At 39.4% G+C, this 22,707-nt stretch overlaps 1 protein-coding gene and 1 long non-coding RNA gene across 2 annotated transcripts in view; one reads left to right on the top strand and one right to left on the bottom strand.

The window, feature by feature from the left end:
• Positions 1 to 1,462: 1,462 nt before the first annotated feature.
• Positions 1,463 to 18,000, bottom strand: LOC122190079. Its single transcript, XR_006182077.1, has 3 exons — positions 17,978 to 18,000; positions 16,206 to 16,249; positions 1,463 to 1,504 (listed from the first exon to the last, which is right to left on the bottom strand). It is a non-coding gene; the product is annotated as an uncharacterized LOC122190079 (long non-coding RNA).
• The window catches only part of GUCY2C (guanylate cyclase 2C), a 42,143-nt gene continuing 29,854 nt past the window's right edge, over positions 10,419 to 22,707 (top strand). Inside the window, exons 1-8 of the mRNA XM_042889782.1 lie at positions 10,419 to 10,836; positions 11,673 to 11,785; positions 12,958 to 13,025; positions 15,363 to 15,578; positions 17,027 to 17,148; positions 18,001 to 18,097; positions 19,892 to 20,003; positions 21,213 to 21,348. Of these exons, the coding sequence (XP_042745716.1) occupies positions 10,626 to 10,836; positions 11,673 to 11,785; positions 12,958 to 13,025; positions 15,363 to 15,578; positions 17,027 to 17,148; positions 18,001 to 18,097; positions 19,892 to 20,003; positions 21,213 to 21,348 (1,075 nt within the window). The 5' untranslated portion in view covers positions 10,419 to 10,625. The remainder of the gene's footprint in view (positions 10,837 to 11,672; positions 11,786 to 12,957; positions 13,026 to 15,362; positions 15,579 to 17,026; positions 17,149 to 18,000; positions 18,098 to 19,891; positions 20,004 to 21,212; positions 21,349 to 22,707) is intronic.

The raw sequence follows: 22,707 nt of genomic DNA, 5'->3' as shown, positions 1-22,707 counted from the left end.
GAACCTTCCCACCACAATTCCACTGCATTTTGTTGCCGTGCGATGAAAGACAGTAGAGGTGCAGTCTGACAAAATGGTGTCTGACGTGGAAGCATTTATGAAGCAAAGGTGTGTTACTGAATTCCCCCACACAGAAAAAATGGCACTTACTGATATTTATCAATGAATGCTGAACATTTATGGAGACCAAACAGTGCAAGTGAGCATAGCAAGGCAGAGAGTGGTGCATTTCATCAGCAATATGAAAGACAAGCCAAGTTTGGATGGACATGCAGATTTTTATGACCACAGCATAGAGGCTCTTGTTCATCTCTGGTGAAAGTGCATTTACACAATGCATGCAGCATGGGCAACAAACAGGAGGAGCTAGAAGCCATGGTGTGACCGGAGTACTGTGACTTTGTCATCATTACTGAAAAGATTCTCATGACTGGAGTGCTACAATGGATGGCTCTTTAGGAGATATAGGTAAGGAGGGAAAGGTGGTGGGATGACTCTCTATGTGTTTTGATGTTGTAGATCTCAATGCTGGGAATGATAATATTGAGTACTTATGGGTGAGGATCAGAGGGAAGGCCAACAAGGCTGGCATCCTGGTGGAAGTCTGTTACAGACCTCCCAACCAGGATGAAGAGACAGATGAAGCATCCTATAAGCAGCTGTCCAAAGAAGGACTTCAAAGCAGGTGAAGAATCTGGATCACATGTCTTAAAAGGAGCGGCTGAGGGAACTGGGATTGTGCAGTCTGGAGAAGAGGAGGCTCAGGGAAGACCTTAGCACTCCCTACAGTGAAGGAGGTTGTTACAAGGTGGGGTTGGCCTATTATCCCAGGTAACTAGCAATAGGCAAGAGATATTGATTTAAAGTTGCACCGGGAAGGTTCAGGTTGGATAATTGGAAAAATTTGTTGTCAGAAAGAGTGATGATGCATTTCCCAGGGAGCTGGTGGAATCACTATCCCTGGAGGTGTTTCAGAACTATGTGGATGTGGTTTAGTGGGTATGGTGGGGATAGGTTGATGGTTGAACTGGATGATGGGCTCTTATCCAACCTTAAGAACTTATGATTCTATGGCAGTGACTATGTTGAAAAATAGGGTTGTAGCTGAGAATTTGCTCTATCAAATAGTGTCATTGTGCTCTTTATATCTGTTGTAGCTTCCGTGCAAATAAATAGAAGGCCTTACTTTCAAAGCAACCTATGTAGATAGGAAAGGATGAAGGAATCAGAAAAAGATACTTTTCTGTTGCTAAAATTCTCCCACCTGATCACTTTCACCAGTCAGGGAGACACTGAGCAACACTGGTGTCCCAAGGTGGGACACCAGCATAGATGGAGCTTTGGACTCACCCAGAAGGTCTTTTCATGTCCTCCAGTCAGTAATCACTCTTTGCTGGATTGCTGCTTGTAGTGTACTGCTGTTAGGATGCTGCATAGTCAGCAGATGATACTGCGTATGTGTTTATAGTTTCCTGGTAAACATAGCCACTCCATCTATATTACTCTAAACACAAACATGAAGAGTATAATATTAAATGTTAGATAAGCATGTTGTGTACATTTTAACAGCATACAATAGCCCATCCCTCTGGCAAATCCTGGGTAATTTTCAAGTACAGTTGTGACCTTGTTTCTTGTAGCAACTCTGACATTGCAGTTTGCTGCAAAGAGAACAAATCCCTTCTACTTAGAGAAGAACTCCACACAATAGAATTTCCAAAGCATTAATTTTTATGCTGTCTTAATTGCACCACTAGCAATTCCAGTAAGGAGAAGCAATACATTACTCTAATGTTGACAACTACCCTGAAAACACCTGTCCATGGGAGATTTAATGAAGCACCTGTACTCTTGGCATTTCTGTTTCCTTGAGAATAAAAAATATTTTGCATTTCCTCAGGTAGAGAGAGGGCTTTTGTTGCCATTTGTTTGTTTTGTTACAAATAAATAGGCCTGTTTGTAACATTATTCAGCAATAAAGAATAAACTGCTCAGTTCCTCAGAGGATGCAACCCATGTTCACATTCTCCTGGTCACATCAAGCCAGCTTGGCCCTGGAACAACACAGAGTGTTGCAGGTGTCCCTGAGAGGTTACACTGCAACCAGGAACCTTGGGAGCACAACAGAACTGTGACAATGTGCCTTGTTTATGAATGTGCTTTCATACAATAGTCTATAAAGAAAGGGAAGTAATCTACACTCCAATAGAGGATTTATCTCCAAGCAATTAATTTCAAGTTAGTCAAGTGATAAGGAGTGTGTGCCAGCGATTTGGCCTCCTTTACCAGCTCCTCCCTTCCTCCCTCCCTCCCTTCCTCCCTTCCTTCCTCTCTCTCTTTCTCTCTTTCTCTCTCTTTCTTTCAGTAAGCCTTTACGTTTGTTAGGAGAAAATTCATTTTCTATAAATAGATACAAAAGTATTTGTCTCTTCAGCGTTTGGATTTTGTCTTTTTTTAATGTTGTTCAGTTTTGATATATAACCTAATACAATACACGTATCTGTTCTCTTATCAGTTGTGTAGGAGTTTCTGTTATGGAACAGAAAATAATTGTTCTGCAGGCCAGAAAGCTTAGCATGTGTAAGAGCCTCCTTATCAAAACCCTATGAAATCACAAAAACCATATAGATTGACAGCAGTACTGTAAGATTCCTTCTTCCTCTTGGATCTGAAATGATGCTTCAGAAGTGCTTCATTCCTAACTAAAAGAAAATAATAACTTTTGTGAATACCTCACTGCACCTTTCAGTACCGCCATGGAATATTCTGACTCTGCACAGACAGCTAGGAGAAATTAAGATTTAAGGTTTTAAGGGCTTTATAGCATACAGATGCCTAAGAAAACTGATTGAAGAAACAGAAGAAGTGGAAATGTCACTGCAGGAGGAATTTTATGTGAAATGCAAAATCAGATCGGAGACCTTCTAACCTTAACTGTGCTTTAGTTAAGGCAGTTCTTAGCCTATACACATACCTTGTTTACTTTTGTTGCCTCAAAAAAAAAAAAAAAAAAAAAGTGTATTCCACATTGGTGAACTCCAGCTGAACTTCAACTTACCTGCAACTTTAAAAGGTAAACTTTTTTTTTTCTAATTGAACATAATGGTCTGTTTATCAGTTAGAAAAGTGGAGACATTTATACATACAGTAGAATGTAGGTTACATTTAATAGCACAGATCATTCTTAGCTGCTTCAGCATGACTCAGACATGGTTTTTCTGGAGTGTTCTCGGCAGGTGAAGCTGTGACTCTGTCAGATCATTCTCTCATATGTGAGGTCTACGCAGTGCATGACTTCACATCCAGCCTTGCTGACTTACACAATGAGGTGTATACGGAAGATGATAGCCAAATCGCTGCTGATTTTCCAGTCTAATCATAACCAGCTGTCAATCAGAGTAACAGACTTTGATATCAGAAGGATTCCTGGTTTGAACTGCACATTTCTACAGGTAGGCTATGGGTTGAACACATAAAAATCGAATTATCCCCTAACTTCTCGAGATGCTATCTGTACATAACATGTGAGCAACAGAAATAGGGAGTGAAATGCTAGAATTTGGCATTGTGACATTTGGTGTGGGCTCTCTGCATATGGGAGCGGTCTAAAACCTGTTCAAAGCAGTCTAAGTCTCTATATAAATTTAGTAAATTGTGGAGGAGGACTGATGTAATTTAGTCCTGTATTCTCACCAGCACCAAACTGACCTACATCTTTCTAGAAAGTCTGGTGTAGATATTACTGTGAAGGTGCAGATCAAAGTGAGTAGAGAGTTTATGATCTTTTCCTCATAGGAAATGCCAAAATGACACTTTATAATTTCAAAGCTAAGTTGAGAAGTTCAGCTACTCTATTAACAACGCCGGAAAACTGCTGCAATTATTACCATCACCATTCTATTAGCTAGGGACATTATCTTGGAGACTGTGAGTTGCAGGATGATTAATGACCATGTTTATTCCCACACAGAGAGGGAATTGGCCTATACTGACAGCAGCAAAAAGGAAGTCATACATCTGTGACTAAACACCAAGATAAGCATGAGAGACTGTAATGGCTTTAAATAAAAGAAATTCAGAGAGTAGAAAGTGTGGTTTAAGGAAAGAAGAGGAAGGAGGGAAGGAAAGCTAAAATGGGCAGAAAGGAAATACAAGAAATGGGAAAAAATCATATAAACTAAGCAAGAGGCTGTAAAGTGATCTTTTCTCTAGTAACAATCACGTTTCAGTTTCCACAATGTCTGGCTAAAATCATGATTTTTCAATAATGATGTGTCACAATGTTCTGCCTCTTGTACCACTGAAGGTGCATCTGACAGCCTCACAGGAGAAGTGATTTGCAGAAGTGAAAGAAATGAAATATTCCCCTGCTGAAACTACAAAGGCAAATCCTTGATATGAGTAAATGGGAAATGATTCCCATAAAGCAAAGATCTTGAAGAATATTTGCTTCTTTTTTTTAAATGGAGTCAGCTACATCTGAGCCTTAATCTGCTCTGTGTAGACTGCCAATGATGAAAGAAGGTGAAAACATCTAAGCTGATAGCAAAGACCAGTCTGCAGAGAGGTGACATCATATCAGTTGTATTGGTCCAGGACTTGGGCTGAAATATCTGCACAATATTCCACTGCCAAATGGATTTGTAAGCATGCACTTATATTGAAGATCTCATAACTGTATCCCATCACACACTGTAGACCTGGTTAACATTTAAAAGAAGAAAAGGACTTGAGGAGACTGAAGTACATGTCCAAGACACAAATTATTACACGAGCCTCTTACTTTGTCAGGTAAAACAGGACAGATGTGTGCACTTTACAGATAGCTCCCATTTGTCTATTGACCGAGCTGTATTCTGCTGAGTCTGAAACAGTGTCTGACTCTTATAATAAACTATGTCCTGTCTGTCTGGAAACAAAATTCTGCATTGAGGGTCAGCTCTGTGGTTCCATTTGGTTGCCTACTCCAGTACAGTGAATATTAGGATATTAGAAAATTGTTTGATTCTGTTGAACTGTAGATTTTAAATCTGTCCTCCATCTCATTGCTGCATTTTCGAGGCTTCAGCTAGCATGGTAAAATGGTCCCAGGCAGAAGCCTTGATGCCAAGAGCTGCCTTTAGCTGCATTGATGTTCTTGTACTTGCCTTCCTCGCCAAGCTATCATCTCTGTGTTGCTCATCACCCTCCATTATGCTAAGGTTAGCTGATGAAACCTTATATCCTATATCAAAGACACTGTAATCCATAATCACCACCCTGACTGCAGGATAGGAGCCTGAAGCCTCTCTGAAACAGTTTTGTTAAACTTAATACTTACTACTATATATTTTTTTAACTTCACATGAAACAACCAATTCACCTTATTAACTTACTGCCCCTACAACTGCAGTAAATACAGAATAGCTTTCCAAGTGCCATCTACCAATGTTTTTTAAGGCTCAGGTCTACTGTCAAGTCAAAGTCAAGTTGAACTTTTCACAAGGAGCACCATTCTTTTATGGGTAGTGGGAAATTCCCTCAGCCTGTCTTTATCTGACAGGGTTTGGTCTCTGAATGAGTCAGCAGAGATCCTTTGTTTTCTGCTTTCAAATAAAAGCATGCTTTCTCTGTGTTTAATGTGTTTGATGTCTTATATTAGCTGATATCACAGAACATTTTCCTCTGCCTGATACCAAAACTGAATACCAAAACTTAGAGGTTGTCCTCTTGAGTTAACGCTAGTTGTAGCTGTATCTCTGCACAAGATCTGATTTTTCTTCTCCCTTGCTATTGATTGGAATAATTCAGATTTGAAGCTACAAAAGTCTGATTCACTTGGGCCTTGTACTCACCATACAGACATGGTCAGTCCTGTAGAGAAAGAGTATAAAACCAGAAGTTGAGAGGGAAGACTTCTTACTATTTGTTTAAGTAGCAGACAAGTCACGTGGCTGAATAATATTCATTTCAAACTGTATGAATTGGGAAAGGGTTAAAAGGAAGAACCTTTCTTCAGTGGAGCTACATGTTTATGATCCGTCACACATTTAGCTTCATATTCTGGTATGCGGTGACACAGAGCAATGGGAAAATGGGGCCACCACCCAAAGTCCTGTAATGCCAGTTACAACTGTTGTTATTCTTGTCTGTAGATTTCCCCTAACTGGTTTGTTAATTTCTGACAAGAACAACAGTGCTTTGCAGCTGGAGTGTAATTCCACTCTAATCTATAGCAACAGCTATGAACTCCAAGGACAGAATGATAAGCTTGTGATAAACCATGGAAATGGCAATATGATAAGGACTTCTACTTTATCAAGATTTGTTGTAGATCAGGATCATGCTGATCTACCAGGATAACGCAACATGTGACCCACATATTTGCTGTATATCAGGAGGTAGCTTCAGTCCCAAAGAGTAATATTTCTGTTTTTTTTTTTTTTAAGATGTTCTTTGTGGACAACAAGAAAAAAAAAATCATTCCAGTAAGTCAGTACAGCTGCTCTACAGCTATGTTTCTCATCACTTACATTACTTTCTTTGAAATCTGGGTAGTAGAAAAATTGACAATTGTTGGAAAGATAGAAAAAAAATGTCCTGGGTATTCTCTGTAACATTCAAAATTAAAGGTGATATCCTTCTGCTAGACAGACTAGACTTGTAGCATGCTGGTACTAAATAAACATAGATGGTACTGTTTTGTTTTCTTTTTTTGTCTCTGATCACTTCTTTTTCCTACTTGAACCTCTAGCAAAATTGAAAACAAACAAAATTTTTTTATTATTATTAATTTTCTCCAACACGATCTTGTAAATCTTTTTAAAGTGAGGCTAAAAGCTGCTAAAGTTGCAGACAATCAAAATAATTTAGGCGGGCAATAGTGGTCAGCAAATGATCACAACAATCATAATTAAGTGACTCTAAGATTATAAATAATTGCAAGAAAGTTTAAAAACATCAATTTTAAAGGAGGCTGTCAAGATATTTTATTCTGCGAACGAACGCAATTTACAATACATGTTTCTTCACAAAATTGTTGAAAAATGCTATGTTGGTTGTCTTTGGGGTGAGAAAAAAATAGGAAGATGAATTGACAATCTGTTTACTTTATTTTTGGTCATGCTAGGACTATTGGTGCCAGCTTCTGTACTAATAGTTAGACTGTCTGGTGGCAGCTGATACTTTCATGTAGCTTTCTGCTTGAGTTTTCTGAGATTTCCATTCCATATCTTTTATTTTCTCCTCTCTGAGCATCAAGTGGAAATAATGATTCATAATTAAGCAAAAATTAAATTAGCCTACGTGCCAGTGAGAAGGTCCAAAAAAATAAGCTTGGCAAAGGTATCAGAGTTACACATTCCGAATAAAATTGCACTTTTACTGTATGAACTCATTAGAGAAAGGGACTCGAGAGTACCCTGGCTGACCTACCATTGCCATTTTTCAGTACTCTTGTACTTTATACAGAATAGACGCTATTTAAATAATGGAAAGTCTATCACATCAACCACTGAAAAAGGACTAGAAAGATCTTACAAAGATCGAGGGAGCTCAAGGAAGAACTTTGTGGATATTTTTGCTCTTCTGGTTTCTATTCCTCTGAGTATCTTTGAGCATTCAAGAAGATTGAGAATAGATTTCAGTCAGGAAGTCGGTGCTGATTATCTGCTTCAAATGCAGCCTGTTAAAATCTAGTTGTCTATTATCCAATGAAACAGAGGTCAGAACAAACAAAGCACCATAGATTCAGGAACCAATCACTAAGTTCCGTGATACAGTTCTTTGTAATGTTAATTTGAGCTGGTATTTCTAATCTAACACCCACACATCTCTTATGTTTTGTAATTATGCAATATGCGCATGGGTACAATTGTTACTGATGAGAGGCTGAATAGTGTTTATTTATTCAAATAAATACAGGACCTTGCTATTGAATGTTAATTGTTCTTGTGCTTCTGAAGACAGTGTGTGATAAGCTTCAGGGTGATTCAAGAGGAGACCTCCATCACCTGTTAATAATGCTGGGATTACAAAGATGAGGTGCTCAAACTGATGTACATACAACTGACTTATTGTATAGGTACTTGCACAAAGTAAACATATTTAGTGCCAGATGCTTTTCACTTTTCTGACAAGATAATAACAATACCGATGCCTAGATGCCACAGAATAATGGAATAATTCATCAGGGAAGTCAGATACAGTTACTCCTTACAAACTGTTATTCCTTACAAGCTGGTTAAGATAGAATAAATAGTTCTAGAAGATGTGCTTTAATGAAGTTCTAGTTTACACTTTCTGGATTAACCTGGGGGCTTTCGGGAGAGATTATCTTCCCCTCTTATTCCCTAGGATTAAAGATCCCTCAGGCACAGACAACAACTAACACCAAAGTACGGAAGATTTTGCTTTTATTTGTAGCAGGCCCATCAAACTTTGTGCTTTACATATAAGACTCAGTTGTCTGTTTCCTGTCCACCCTCATGATCTACAGTATCAGAAACTCTCACATTTACAGCACAGTGCCACACCTTTTCTTTGTCTTTTTTTACCCCATGGAACAGATGCTATCAATCAGTCTGCCAAGTACTTTGGGATCATGTAACAGGGGAAAGTGTGGTGTTCAACTGTGTGCTGAGGAGCACGTGGCTCACCCCAGCTGCACTCTCCTGCAGCACTCCCTTGTGCTCCATGCCACCTGAAAATGAAGGCATCCTCACATGGTGGAACTTGACACTGAGAGATTACGCGCACACACTGGGCAATTAAGAAACTGAGAAGTTAACAGTTCATTTAACTTCGGACTGGGACCTATGGCACTGTGAAGGCAAGGAGCAAGAGAAGGTGTAAAAAGCGATGCTGTTCTAAGGTTATAGCTGATTTTACCTTTTGTTTTTAAATAACATTTTAAGGCTGCTATGAAAACTGAACAAATACATGACGAGATAGGTAGGGAAACCTCACTGCTATTACATACTTATTTCTACTTGCATTAATTACATGAGTTAACTGTTTCTCTCAGAGAGATGAAGAGTATAAAAATGCAGTGATCTTGTTCTGCTGAAGTTAAAGACAAAACTTCTATTGACTTATGTGGGTTAAGCTTCAGGTACTTTGTAAATACCTATAAAATGGGCCAGTGGTAAGCAGATGGTCTCAACGTGAAGAGCTATATTCTATTCTCCATATGTGGCTCTGTTCACGTACGGTCCAGATCTTTACGTGAATAATGATTTAGAATTACTCTACTAGAAATGCTAGATTAGAAGCTGTTGTGTTCAAGGTCTACTCTTAAATGATGTTTTGTGGTTTTCCCTGTTGTTAGGTGTAGGAAACATTAATGCAACAGTAATTTGCTATTAAAAAAATGATTGTGTAGAAAGTCAGTGGAAATACATTTTAAGTGTACTCATCATCTTTTAAAACAGGCTTGGAAAGAAACCATGAAGTTGCAGCTCTGTTGTTTTGTGTCAAAAGCAATGGCAATTGATTATATTTTTTTTTTCTTCTTGTTTTAAAATTATCAGGAAGGTAGTAAAAGTAGACAAGTAAACTGATATATTATCTGACAGCCTCAGATCTCAGAAAAGCAGAAACTGCTGTAGGTGTGAACAAAGAGCCCAAATTTGCACCAATCACACTCAGTACTTTATTTAAATTTGCCTGTTGATTCCTTTTATCTTGGACTTCTCTTCTGTGCACAGTCCCATCCATAAGACTTGTAGTATTTATTTTTTTTGCCTTCCCTTCATTCTATGTACCTTTCTCAGTATGAATGCTTAGGAAATCCTAAGAGACCTACTCATGAAAATTGCCCCAGTGTTCTTTAGTGATGCCATTCACAATATGGATTTTGATCCCACAGGTCTCAGATGGGCCTGTGCTGCCTGGGAGCAGACCTTGGGCTCTAGTGTGCAATGCTCTGTAAGTACTAATGGACAAGCTTTGTGCTAAGTCTACTCTATAAATGGAAATGAAGGCTTCAGTCTGGAGGACTGTGAAGCAGACATTTCTGCCAACAATAAAAGTGCTCTGATGGTAAAAGCTATAGGAATGAAATTGATAGCCTATCACAAGAGAAAATAAATCCTTGGTTTATGAGCCCAGCCAGCAAAGATGGTATAGCAACATAACTAGAGATGCCGGGCAATGCAAACATGAAGTAATCAACTGTTTTCCTTTAGGTTTTAATGCACCTTTTATTTTATTTCCATTTTAAAGAGTCTTTTTTACAGTCCATTTGTTCCCTCCCCTTAGTTCTCTCAGCTCATTACCGTGATGAAATGTTAGTGCCCTTATCAGGCAAAGTTTCAGGTAATGCTTCAGTTTTACTGCTTCAGCCTTTCCATGAGCAAACATTCACATCAACCTTTAGCCTCTCTGCTTTCCTGAGTTTTGCTGTTGTTAGTTTTTCACAAACCAAAGTGCCACCTAGGACACCGGAGGGATGGGCAGAAGTGAAGGAAGGAAAGGGGACGGGGAAGTGCCTGAGAAGGATTGTACAGTCTGTCCTTGAATCTACAGTGCAGAAATCTTTTTTGTGCTTGCCAGAAATAAAGTCTGTGTAAGGTCTGGAAGAAGAGAAAGGCTTGACGAGGAAAAGAAAAGAGAGAACACACACAATGGATCTAAACTGAACAATAATGAAGCAACGGATGTTGGGTCTGGCCCTTTGGCTTTTATTCCTCTTTCTGCAGCTGGTGCAGCAAGTTGGTTCAAGTAGGTGTAGCGACAACAATTACATGATCAATGTGATGCTCATGCCTGACTCGGACTTCCCATCAACTTCTGAAAATTTGACATCAGCTGTGGAGGAAGCCTTGTCAACAATACAAAATGAATTAGAGACAGAAGGTAAGGCAATGGGTGTTGGTGATCCCTCCACCACAGTGGTTTCTTCTCATTTTTTGCCATATCTTTCTACTCATCTGGCCTTCATCAAACTGCTTCTCAGACAGGCTTGTTGTTTCTCTGTTCACTTTATATAGATCTTACAGAAATAATGGTCTCTCTCTGTGAGAAAAGAAGTGCTCTGAAGATAGAAAGAGGTAGTTTTGCTTTTATAGTAACTGGGCAGAATCTTTCTGCATGCTTTTTAGTTGGTATTGAGAACGTGGAAATTGCTAAACTGGATCAGTGATCCATCTAGTGAAGAAACTGAGATGCCCTTGTTTGAAAACTTAGAACTTATTCATCCGATTTCACAATTGATTATGATGGGAAAAGCGAGACCCTCTCTTCTGCTGGCCAGATTAGCTTCTACTCTCTGAGAATAATTTCATAATAATAATTTCATCTGTTGATCACATTATGTCTAAAAATGTGAAGAGTCCACCGCTCTCATTGTCACTATCTAGAGTACCTTGGGACAAAGGTTCCAAAGAAATGATTCACATTCTGCCCCCTAGTTGAAGGAGTTTTTGTTGAATTTTGTTGAAAAGCAGTGTCTCAAACAAAGACCAACACCAAAAATGCTTTGTACTGAGAGCACTTGCACCCAGCAATCAACACCAGAGCATATTCTTCATCTCATCCTAAATAATGGGATCCAGGTAGGTGAGTTTCCTGGTGGAAAAGGATAGCAGACATCTTTGCACAAGACAACTCACATGTGTTGGAAGAAGAGGGATATGGTGTATTAGTGATTATCTCCAGCTCTTGAGGCTGTTCACTTTTACGTTGCGTTGCAGGAATAAAGGTTACAGTCAATGCCACCTTCCACCACTTCAGATCATCTCTCTATGTCTCACAAGGCTGTCGCACCAGCACCTGTGAAGGTGTAGAGCTCATCAAGCAAATTTTTGTGAGTATTTGGTTTCTCTAGGTTAATTTCCTAAAAAGAAAAGACTTTCTTTCGTATATGTTTGTGCACGTGCATGTAAGTACGCATGCATCTGTGGTTCTATGTCTGTCTTTCTATATTAATTTTTGAGCCTATTGTTCAATTCCAAACTAACTTGAGAGATAGGTGAAATTATTAAAGACAATCCCATGGGTTTTGTGAAGACAAGCAGTCAAAGACAGAGACCTTACTAATGAGGCTGTCATTTGTTAGTAGTGCCAGCTGAAGCAGCCACCTGCTTCAAGCTACTTTTTGCATCTTCAGATTATCCCTTCTGTCATATCTGCACAGATCTTTGTGGGGCCACATAATCAAAGTAATCAAATAATAATAAAAACAAATAAACAGCAACAACAAAATCCAACAAACTACAACAACAAACTACCCAAATACTCCAACAGCCCAAGTGGAACAGAGAATGTCCATTTCCTGCTGGTTCAGTTCCCTGATCCATCGGCTTACAGAAATACATGTGCCAGCACAAAGGAGGGAGCAGTGTGAGCTGGGAACGGGCAGGCAGAGGGCCTGGCACTGATAACAAAGCATAACATGTGACTGTGCCCAGGGGGCAAAGATGAACTGCATGCTTGTTTCTCACTGGAAATGAGATATGTTGTATGGGAGAAAATGTGTGAATCTCCAAATGTTGGAAAAAGTTTCAGTTAGAACTGGTGCCTTGCAAGAGGTTCAAGAAGCTGCGTTGCAGTGGACTTTCTCATGTCTAATCACTGTCACCTCACAGTGAGGCTTTGTCAATCAACTGTGAATTCTCACATCTAACAATTTATGGTTGCACGCTGTAGTCTTTGTTAAGAAGTCCCTCATGGCACACAAAACTGCTTTGGTCTGTGCTTTTCATGTATGCTGTTGCAACATTTTAATCCTAATCTGCACTCTCCCTCTCTCTTCCCCAGTGAGGTCATACTCTGCCTTTTTGTAACTCCCTGTGATTCCTCCCTCCTTCACTCCAGTTTTATTTAAATCTTTCTATGTCTCCTTTTGTATTCTGTCTTTGCTTTTGCTGAGTAAATTCCGGGACTCCTTTTCAAATCTTAAAATTCTCTTTAATTTCCCATCCTTCTCACCATGCCACCACACTGTCCCTGCTACAGACCCTCTCTGATCTCTTGCAGGATAATGGCACTCTTGGCTGTGCTGTCATAGGACCTGCTTGCACTTACGCTACCTACCAGATGGTCTCGTAAGTACCACCCTCTCCATGTGATATTATGTTGTTAAAGATAGCAAGTGTTGAACAAAGTTGTTTTGAGCGCAGCAAACCAGCAGAGACATTGGGTTTTGGGATACATCAGGCACTTTGATGTCAACAGTCAAGGCAGTAAGGCTATTGTGCATAGCCACTCAAGTTTGGAAGGGAAAAGAAAATCTCCTCCAAGAGCCTACTGATGCAGTTTCATTACTATTAGCTAAGTGTTTCCAATTGCTCATGATGGACTGATATTGGGCTCAGGAGACATGACTTATCAACAACCACAGAATGAAAGGGGGATGATAATTTAAGGCACTAGACACTGAAGAACTGCAAAAGTGAGGGTCCTTCTAAGTGGGCTTTCAGTTACTGAGAGGAGCCTGAGTTCGATGTGGCATGAGAAAATAAAAACCCCAGTTATCTTCAGTAAGGAGTGTTTAGATAGGGAACAGACAATTTCATCCTAACTCTTCTGCTTGTGAAAACATTTCTGAACAATGAGTCTCTCTACTATAGTATTATACATAAATCTGTGCAATTCTGTACTGCATTATACATTAATGTGTTAATTCTCAGACATTAGGAAAACGTGAGCTAAATCTGTGTTGCTTTAGCATAGCTGATTAAAAAAAAACACATCAGTCGTGAATACAAATCAATACCGTTACCCATGTAAATCATTCTGCCTGCTTTAAACTTTGGTAGCCTTGTGGTTTCACTAAGACATACAGATAAAATTGGGGTACTTTTTCTTCAAGCTAGTTACTCCAATATTTCCAGTGAAAAAATGTGATTGATTTATAGAAGAATAAAAATAATAAATTCTTATATGTAAGACCATGATAAAATATTGTTCAAAGTGCCTCATTTTATTCACTGTGACTCCTAACTTTCTTTGTCTTTCTGTCTGCTGGATATAGAGCTGCCAAGAATGATGCCAAAGTCTTTTTCTCAGACTCTGGTAAAGTTACAGCAGTATACAGTAAAAAGTATGAGTAGTGGACATTTATGCAAATAATACTAACAGGCAGCTGGATTTGCCCACAGTGCAACAGATCTACAAATCAGAACAAGTGATTCACTTTACAACACCTTAAATCAGAGAGAAGAAGGTCCATTTCATTATGAAAAGCTTTCCTTGACATTACATCATCTATGTCTGTCTCTGTAGTGACAGCTTTAAAACCTGTAGTTTGTGAAGTGGCACTTATCCTGGAAAATAACATTTTGTCATAATAATGCTAACAGTGCTGATGAGAATGTTTTTTTGCGGGTATAATAAGGGAACAAAAATACTTTTAGTCTAGTCTGATAATCTGCAGCATCTAGGGAAATACTTTTATCCAACTTTTAGTTTCAGGACAAAAAATATCACTGCTTTTCAAATCTGCTGCTAGCAGAGGATATCATTATTTGTTCTCTCTGACTGATATTGTTGCTCAGCTCCTGAAATACTATGAAAGATTCTTCTTTTGACTTGTAGGAGTAAATGGCAACAAAACCTTCACCCTCCAGCATGATCACAATACAGAGATAGAATACATACCACACTAAAAATTATATTGGTGGGCAGGAAATCATCCAGCATTCATTGCAGATCAGAGAAAAGACCAAATCCCTTTGTTCATCCAAAACTGACATCACAACATTGTCAAGACTGTTGGGTGTCTTTATATTGAGCATGCAGCTCAATTTGTAAATACATTTTGTGACCAGTCTACAGGTGTGACTACAGTCACCAAAGATACATAAGTTGATAAAAAAAAAAAGAGTTGAAAACCTGTTAGAAGGATGTTGTTTATTGTGTCAGCAGAATGACACAATAAATGGGGAGCTTTCCTTAAAGTAACTTCTATGCCCCCTTTTTGTAATTTGTTTTTCCAACCTGGCCCCTAGAATATGCCATATAGATGCCATCATCTCCTAGCTGTTTGGTAGCTGTTGAAAACAAACACTGCTTACAAACCAGCTCCTGAGACAGACAACAGCATCTTGTCCTTGATGATGACCCAGCAGCAGAAATGGATGGGTATGAGAGTCCCTTGACTCCCACCATAGTCCGTGGGCAGAAATGGTGCTTGATACCCAAAGAAACTGGATGAAGAATATCTATGCTGTGCAGGGAATTGGAGCCAGTGGAAGAAGACACCCAGATCCATTCTCTGCAGTGCCAATACATTGAAATTTGCTTGTGTTCTTTAGGAACCTTCTGTTTCAGGTTGAACTCATGCAGGGTGCAATGAGAGGGAGCTGGGATAGAAATCATGTAGCAGCAGCCTTGGTGCTACAGCAATCCATTCAGACGTGTCTTCTTGTCTCTCCCCTCAGAGTTGACACAATACTGAGCCTGCCTCTGATCTCTGTAGGGAGTTTTGGACTGTCCTGTGACTACAAAGAAAACCTAACCCGTCTTCTGACCCCAGCTAGGAAAGTGAATGACTTCTTCTATTATTTTTGGAATGAAATCCAGCAGCCGTTCAAAACTAGCACTTGGGAATCTGTCTACATTTACAAGAAGAATGAGAACTCGGAGCAATGCCTCTGGTAAGATCTAAATCCAATTCTGTCTCAGCTGTTGTCCTAATAAGCTCCACCTCCATCCTCAGGCATGGTTCCTATAGGCTGTTCTAAGTGCCCTGCATACTGGGAGATGCCTTACTGCTACTATCCCCTGTCTTCTTTCAGCCCCTTTTAGATTCTGAAAGGCCACTCTCAGGTCTCCCTGGAGCCTTCTCTTCTCCAGTGTGAACTGTCAGCCTCAGCCTGTCCTCATAGGGGAAATGTTCCATCTCTTGGATAGCTACTATATTCATAGAAGATAGCTATTATTTATATTTCCAGTTCATATCCTGAGAATGTTACAGAATTTTAAGCAGAATTTACAAATCTATTGGCTTCAGACCTTCTTTATAACTTCTGAAATGTTAAAGCTCCTTTTCTTTAATGCTGAATTAATAATAAAAAAATAAAAAATTCTGTTTCTTCCCATTTGATTGTCATTATTCATCCCAATATGGCTGTAAGATGCACCTCATTCTGCCTTAATGGAAACTGTCATCTTGAATTTTTTCAATTGCCTAATTTTAAAAATCTGTTTTTGCTAACACATGAATTGTTCTACATGGGACAATTGTTTTCCCCACGTATGTATAAAAGCACATGAATACTCACAGTGACAGCAACAGCAAGCTAGGTCTCCAACTACACATATGGTCCTGTAAGTTAATGATTAGCAACTCAGTTCTTGAAAACAGAGGGGAGCAAAAGATATTTTGTAGATTATAGGACAGGGATCTCAGTGTTGCTAAATGAAAAGTTTGAAAGCAAAGAAAATCCTTTTCCTTTTCCCTCTGCATTAACTTTACTTCAAACAGAATGTATTTTCCCAATAGGCTTAGGCTAGAAGATTTAGGAGTTGGCTGTTTTTGCTTAATCTTTTATCTGGCTTTTACTCACTTGGTTGTTTCTTACCATTCTCATTTTTCTCCTTCAATTTTTAAGTGACTCAGTATAACTCTTTTTGCTCCTTCCTTTCCTTCCTTTTCCTCTTAGGGAACCTGTATTTTTTTATCTGAGATCTTTCTGCAGCTCTCATTTACTCCTTTGAATCTTCAGATACTCCTTCTGAGACTCCAAGTGGGGCCTTTTACAGCAGAGCTTCCTGGCTCTGTTTCCCATTAGTCTCACTTACTCTAACTTCCTCACAATCCTGATTTTTTTCTTAACTGTTAATGTCTTATTGCATGATTATATTCTCTAAGCCCATCCTTAGTTTGACCAGGCTCAAATACACCTGGATGACTTTTCAACAGTTCTAATTCTTTGGTGATCCGTATTGATTTCCTATGGCGCAGAAAAAAAATGCTCCATTCTGCTTTTCATATACTGTAGACAGTCTGTCTGGCGTTTTGATTTTTAGGAGAAATTGCACAGTGCACATGTGAAGATTTAACCATTTTTTGACTTTATCTGTGCTCCCTCCCCTCTGCCAGGTACATGAATGCATTAGATGCTGGAGTCACACAATTCTCTGAAAAACTGAAGTTCAAGGACACTGTGAGGACACAAGATCAGTTCAGAAAACTTGTGAAAAATTCTAAACGGAAAAGCAATGGTAAGGAGGGGCTGAGGGTGCACTCTTCTCTGCAGGTAAGTTACTTTTTCATGGAAATCAGACTATTCTCTTAGCTACATTTTAGGACTAGTCTTTCCATAGTGAAGTACAGACATCATTTCACATGGATGCAAATAGAAGATGGCACAAACCTCTCAGATTCCTCTCCCTGTCCCCGTAAAATATGGGGATATCCTTGTTCCAGAAGCCTTCTGGGATGATTTGTCCCATCTAGATATGTTATCCTCCTACGTACTCTGATTTGTGAAAGATTCAGAAATCCAGGAATCACAAGTCCTCCTAATCAAGGCCCTAGATATTACAAGAATGCTTCTTTCTCTACCATTCCCGTGTTTGCAGCTCTGATATATAAATGGTCCTCACTTGTGCCATCAAAGGGCACTTCTTCTGGAAGTGATCCACCTAAACCTGAAAAACAGATGAGTAATACCTCATTTTCTGCAAAGACTAAGCACCTGGCATCAGCAGGCCAAGGGAGCACAAGAGTGATAAGTAAACCACTTAAACTATTGCCTGAACTCCATAAACTCTTATAAACTTTCATATTCTGGAGCCTGGATTGCATCAGAACTGCTGCTGCTTACTTGAGCGAGATAATGGTGGTGCTCTGGTGCAGTCAAACATAGAATAGGCGTTGAGGCACTTTCTACCAGCTGACTTTCCCTTAGATATCTCTATCCCTCAGATATCCTGTGCAGATGGTCCCAGCATAATGCAGGTAATGTGCTTTCGTCCAGCATTGCTACACTGCCTGCCACTCAGGCACCAGGGAGCAAGCAAATGTCCTTTCCTTATCTGTACTTCTCACCTCCATTTTTGCCCAATCTGTAGTGATCATCATGTGTGGCACTCCAGCTGACATCAGCCAAGACCTAGGGACGGAGACAGTGGATAAGGACATTGTTATCATCCTGATAGATCTCTTCAAGTAAAGTATCACCTTTGCTTTTCCTATTTTCTCTGCACTTTGCTGAAAGATACAGATAATGGACATAGTGTGGAACTGTTCTGTTGAAGAAATGCTTTATCACAAAATGTTTTCCATTGCTTCTTTCCTCTTGTCTTGATCTTTATATAACTTGTTTGGTGTGTGAAACATGGCACATCTTCTACAACATCCCAATTAAGTCCACAAAAGATTTTTCTAAGGTAGTGACCAGAGCAGAGATGGTTAACTTTGTCCTGTGGGCTCCTCAGAACAGTAAGCTCTGAATGAATCAGAGTCCAAAGTTGGTCATGAGCTCTTCACATGAGGACTGTAAACTTTTCATACACTCTATCCAACCAAGGCAGCAGTGGAAATATGGATTACAGTGTATTTTTCTAGGATCCACTTACTCATTATTAAATGACTTAAAGGGGAGATACAGTTGTTTCTTCCAAGGAGCAACGTCTTTATAACTACAGGAATCTAACTTTTCAGAGATATTCCTTAGTACTCAGCCTAAGTATTCTGTTGTTCAATTTCATCTTCCTATCACTAATTACAAAAACCTTGTAGCTGAGGACATTGACTAACTTTATTGACTAAGTTGTATCCTCAGCTTTGAATGAGTAAATAAGTGGACCAAGAGCTGATCTCTGGCCCTAAGCTGAAGTGACAAAGCACAGCCCACAGCCATATGGCTAAACCATGCCCAAACTCTTGGGATTGGTTCCTGTCACCCTAATAAGGCATGGTCTGGGACAAAGCTAGTTGATCTATACCAAAACTATGTCCAGGACTCCTGTTTGTCCTTCTGGTACACCCAGCTGCCTCAGACTATCTTATACGCTCCCCTCCTTAATTCTGCTACATATCCCTCTGATCTCAAACCATTTTGATCCTAAAACAGAATCAAAATACAGATACTATGTTAAATCTGAACTTAAGCCATAAGAGAAGGCAAAGTCTGTGCTTCTACAAGCGTCACGGTAAGTGCTTAATACTGCACTTACTGAAGCAAACAAACAAACCTTTAAAAGGATGATCAAAAATGTTTAATAAGAGAAGGTTCCTAGAAAATGAGTTTTTAATCAGTCTAGCTATAGCAATTGCTAAATTCCTCTGTGGTACGTGAATCAATATGTTTTTGCCAGTCTGGGAAGCTCTTCCAGATGGCCTGTCAGGATGATGAAACCAAAGACGCCTGAAAGCTACAAATGTTCCTGCTTGTTTTAGCATGCTTTTCAGTTCCCACAGTTTCTTTTGATTTTTCCAGATCACTGAATTAAAAAAATAAATCAGTAGGATGCCCTCTGACCTCTCTGATTGTTTATGCCCTCTATTAAATGTTTTCAGGGCAACTCCTGCTGTTATCAATTCTAGCAAGAAATGCCAGAACTAGAGGAACATGTAAAAGAGTGCTAAAGAAGCCAGAAATGTGCACAGCAACATGAAAAAAGTGACAGATTCCAGTACTACATATTTCAGGAAGAGACTCCATTTTAATAAATACAAATTCCTGCTTTGAAGAGGAGAAAATAGGACAGAAACGAGTTATGTTAATAATAACACTGTTTCAGATTGCCAATCTATTTGATATTACCTTTTAATATAGTTAAGCACACAAGCTGGCATGAGGGAATGAACAGCGTAAAGGGTTTTGTCTATGATTAGTTTTTATTTATATAACTACTATATTAGCCTGTTAAGTAACAGATCCAATGGGAAGGGGAGAATGCTGTGTTGCTGCAGCCCCTATTGCTGACTCTTCATGAGGTTTTTCACTTTGCTTTGCAGGAACACATATTTCAGGAATACTACCTCAGCCCGTTACATGCAGAATGTACTCGTCCTGACTCTACCACCAGCTAATAACAACTTCAGCACAAGGATTGCTGACACCAGCCTGGTAACCATGCTGTTTTATATCTGATCATCACATTCAGCTCACACATGCTCCTGCACTAGGAAATGAAAACTGAAAACAGAGTGATAATCATCCTCTGTCATGCTTTTATGTCAACATTTTCTTACATTCATGCAAGATGACTTTTTGTTCTGCTGTAATTATGTAAAAACGCAGTGTCATAATGATATCATATTCCTGCTTTGTGAAGTTCAACTCAACCTTTTCTTTTGTTCTGCAAGTATCATGTCCATGGGACTGGGGGAGACTCATAGATCAAGGCTTTCTGACTCCACTTCTGGTTGACTGACAATCTTACGTTTTCAGTGTAGCTGCAAAACATCAATGAAGGAAGATCTATAGGTATAATAGGGATGCAAGCATGGAAACATAAGATTTCTGTGTGCAGATATGTGTAAGTGGTGGCAATCACAACCATTGCTGTTTCTGACCAGAGATGTTCCAGTTTTTGTAATTTTCAAGAAACAGTTGGGTTTTTTTTTTTCTTTTTGGTTTTTTTTTTTTTCCTTTTCTTTTCTGTAGGAAATGCATACATGTCTTCTTAAATTTCCTGGAAAGCTGAAACTGGGCAAACCCTGTATCTGCTTGCTGATACTGATACTCCTGCAGTCTGCCCAGGAACCAGACTCTACAAGAGAGTTCCTCCCAGGATTTTTGGCTTTGAGCTCCAGCTCTCCAGCTTTTGGCTGGCTTTACTGAGTTTCCAGATCCCTCAGCCTGGGTTCAATGTTTTTTGGGTGCCAGCTCTGTGGCAGGCAGCTGGGAATTTTGGCACAGCTTCTTGCCCTTGAGCTGTGGCCATCTGGAAGCCCAGACTTGTTGGCATCACACCAGATGATCTGCACTGAGAATCTAATCCAAAGCCAAGAGCTTAGTGTCCCACTGAGCACACCTGCTTAGAACCCACAATGTAGGATTTCTTGAATTCAGAATCAGCATGCCAATGCTTTACATGGGCCTCTTATACATTTTTCCCTACTTCCCTGTCTTAAGACACCAAAAACATATTGTTTACAACTTTATACTTCCAAGAGAGAACACCGATGTAGCATTTCCCATGTAATCACTCAGCATGCAGATGCTGGCCTTCCATGCTGGAAATTTTGCCTATCCAGATTACCAAAGTTACTGTAGCTTTAAAGCAGAAATGTGAACTCTCAAATTGCCTTTTTTTTTTTCCTCCTCTTCTAGCTGGAAGATGACTTTGTTATTGGCTATTATAATGCAGTCTTGCTGTTTGGACATATTCTGAAGAAATTTATCTTCTCCCAAAGCCCTGTGTTACCTCTCAGTTTCATCAATGAATTCCGAAATATCACTTTTGAAGGTAAAAATGTATGGTCCTGAGCAGGGCTCACTGAACTGAAGAAGGGAAAGAGATTTGTTTTAAAGTACTCTTAGGATAAGTCTCTTGTACATTAAAAAAAAAGTCCAAGCATTTCAGTGAGTTTTATTACTACTGTAATTTTTCTTTTACTTTTCTATCATTTTTATTGCACGTGTTATCTTCAGTATTAACAAAACATAGCAGTTGTGCAGAATCACCTCAGTGCCACTGCAATTAGCAACAGCCTGTTTGAGAAGCAGATTCCTTTCTGGGTCATGACCTTTTCAAAGAATCACAGGGTCATAGACTCATTAAGATTGAAGAAGGCCTCTTAGGTCATCTAGTCCAACCATCAGCCCAGTCCCACCATGCTCACTGACCATGTCCCTCAGTGCTGCATAAGCATCTTTGGTTATCCTTTGTTTGAAACAAGATTCTGGGTGAGATAAATTTGTGTTCAGATTCAAAATTCAGAAATAGTAGCAGCCCAACCTAATAAACATTTCTATAATCTGTAGAGAAGATCAGAATTGTATTTGAAGAATACTGCTGTCAAAAGAGGGATGGGAGGAGTGGAGAGAGAGCTTCCTGGGCAGCAGAGCTGGAGGACGGGGATGGGGCCCTGAAGCTGGTGCCATTACTTTGAAAAAGAGATGAACTCTCTGTAAGGAGACTTTTCAGAGAATGAAAAAGGTGCTAGAAGAGCAAAGAGTTTCAGAGTCTGCATGCAGTCTTCCTCTAGAGACAACCTGGCATTCGGGTTTCATTTTCAGTTCTCCATGGGTTGTTAAACTGTGGCAATGTCTTTTCTACGCTTTGTAGCAGAGACCTAGTTTTGGCTTGAGATAAATACTTATGAAATATGGTTAATGTTCAAAGCATCTTTGAAGTCCACTTAGCAAAGCTTTAATCAATTAGATTCAAACTGTTTTTAGTTTACAAAGGCATTGTAGACTTATGTGTCTCTGCTGAGAGCATAATCCAGCTGGCAACACAATGGGTCTTCCTAGTCAGTGTTCTTGTTCCTCTTACAGGTTGTCTAGTACCGGTGGACTTTTGTACTTAAAAATCACAGAAATTGATCATTAGGAAAAGATAGAGACAGCACATGCACAACAAAATCACAACAGTATCTATCTGAGCGCAAAGTCCCATCTGTCACTTCACATCAGAGATCTGTACCAAAGTGCCTACTCAAAGCTCTGTATTTATTGTCTCACCTACTGTCACAGAACACGGCTAGAAGTTTCCCAGAGTTTCCTGATGTGGCCTAACAGACTTTGTGCTTATCTTTGTTTTAACCATAGCATCCCAGCAAAAAAAAAAAAAAAAAAAAAAAAAAAAAAAAAAAAAAAAAAA

This window comes from Lagopus leucura, unplaced genomic scaffold (assembly GCF_019238085.1).
Source record: "Lagopus leucura isolate 7727_CA_CO unplaced genomic scaffold, USGS_WTPT01 Super-Scaffold_100159, whole genome shotgun sequence".
NCBI lineage: Eukaryota > Metazoa > Chordata > Aves > Galliformes > Phasianidae > Lagopus > Lagopus leucura.
Note: the sequence above shows the minus strand (reverse complement) of the source record. Positions and strands in the feature narration are given on the sequence as shown.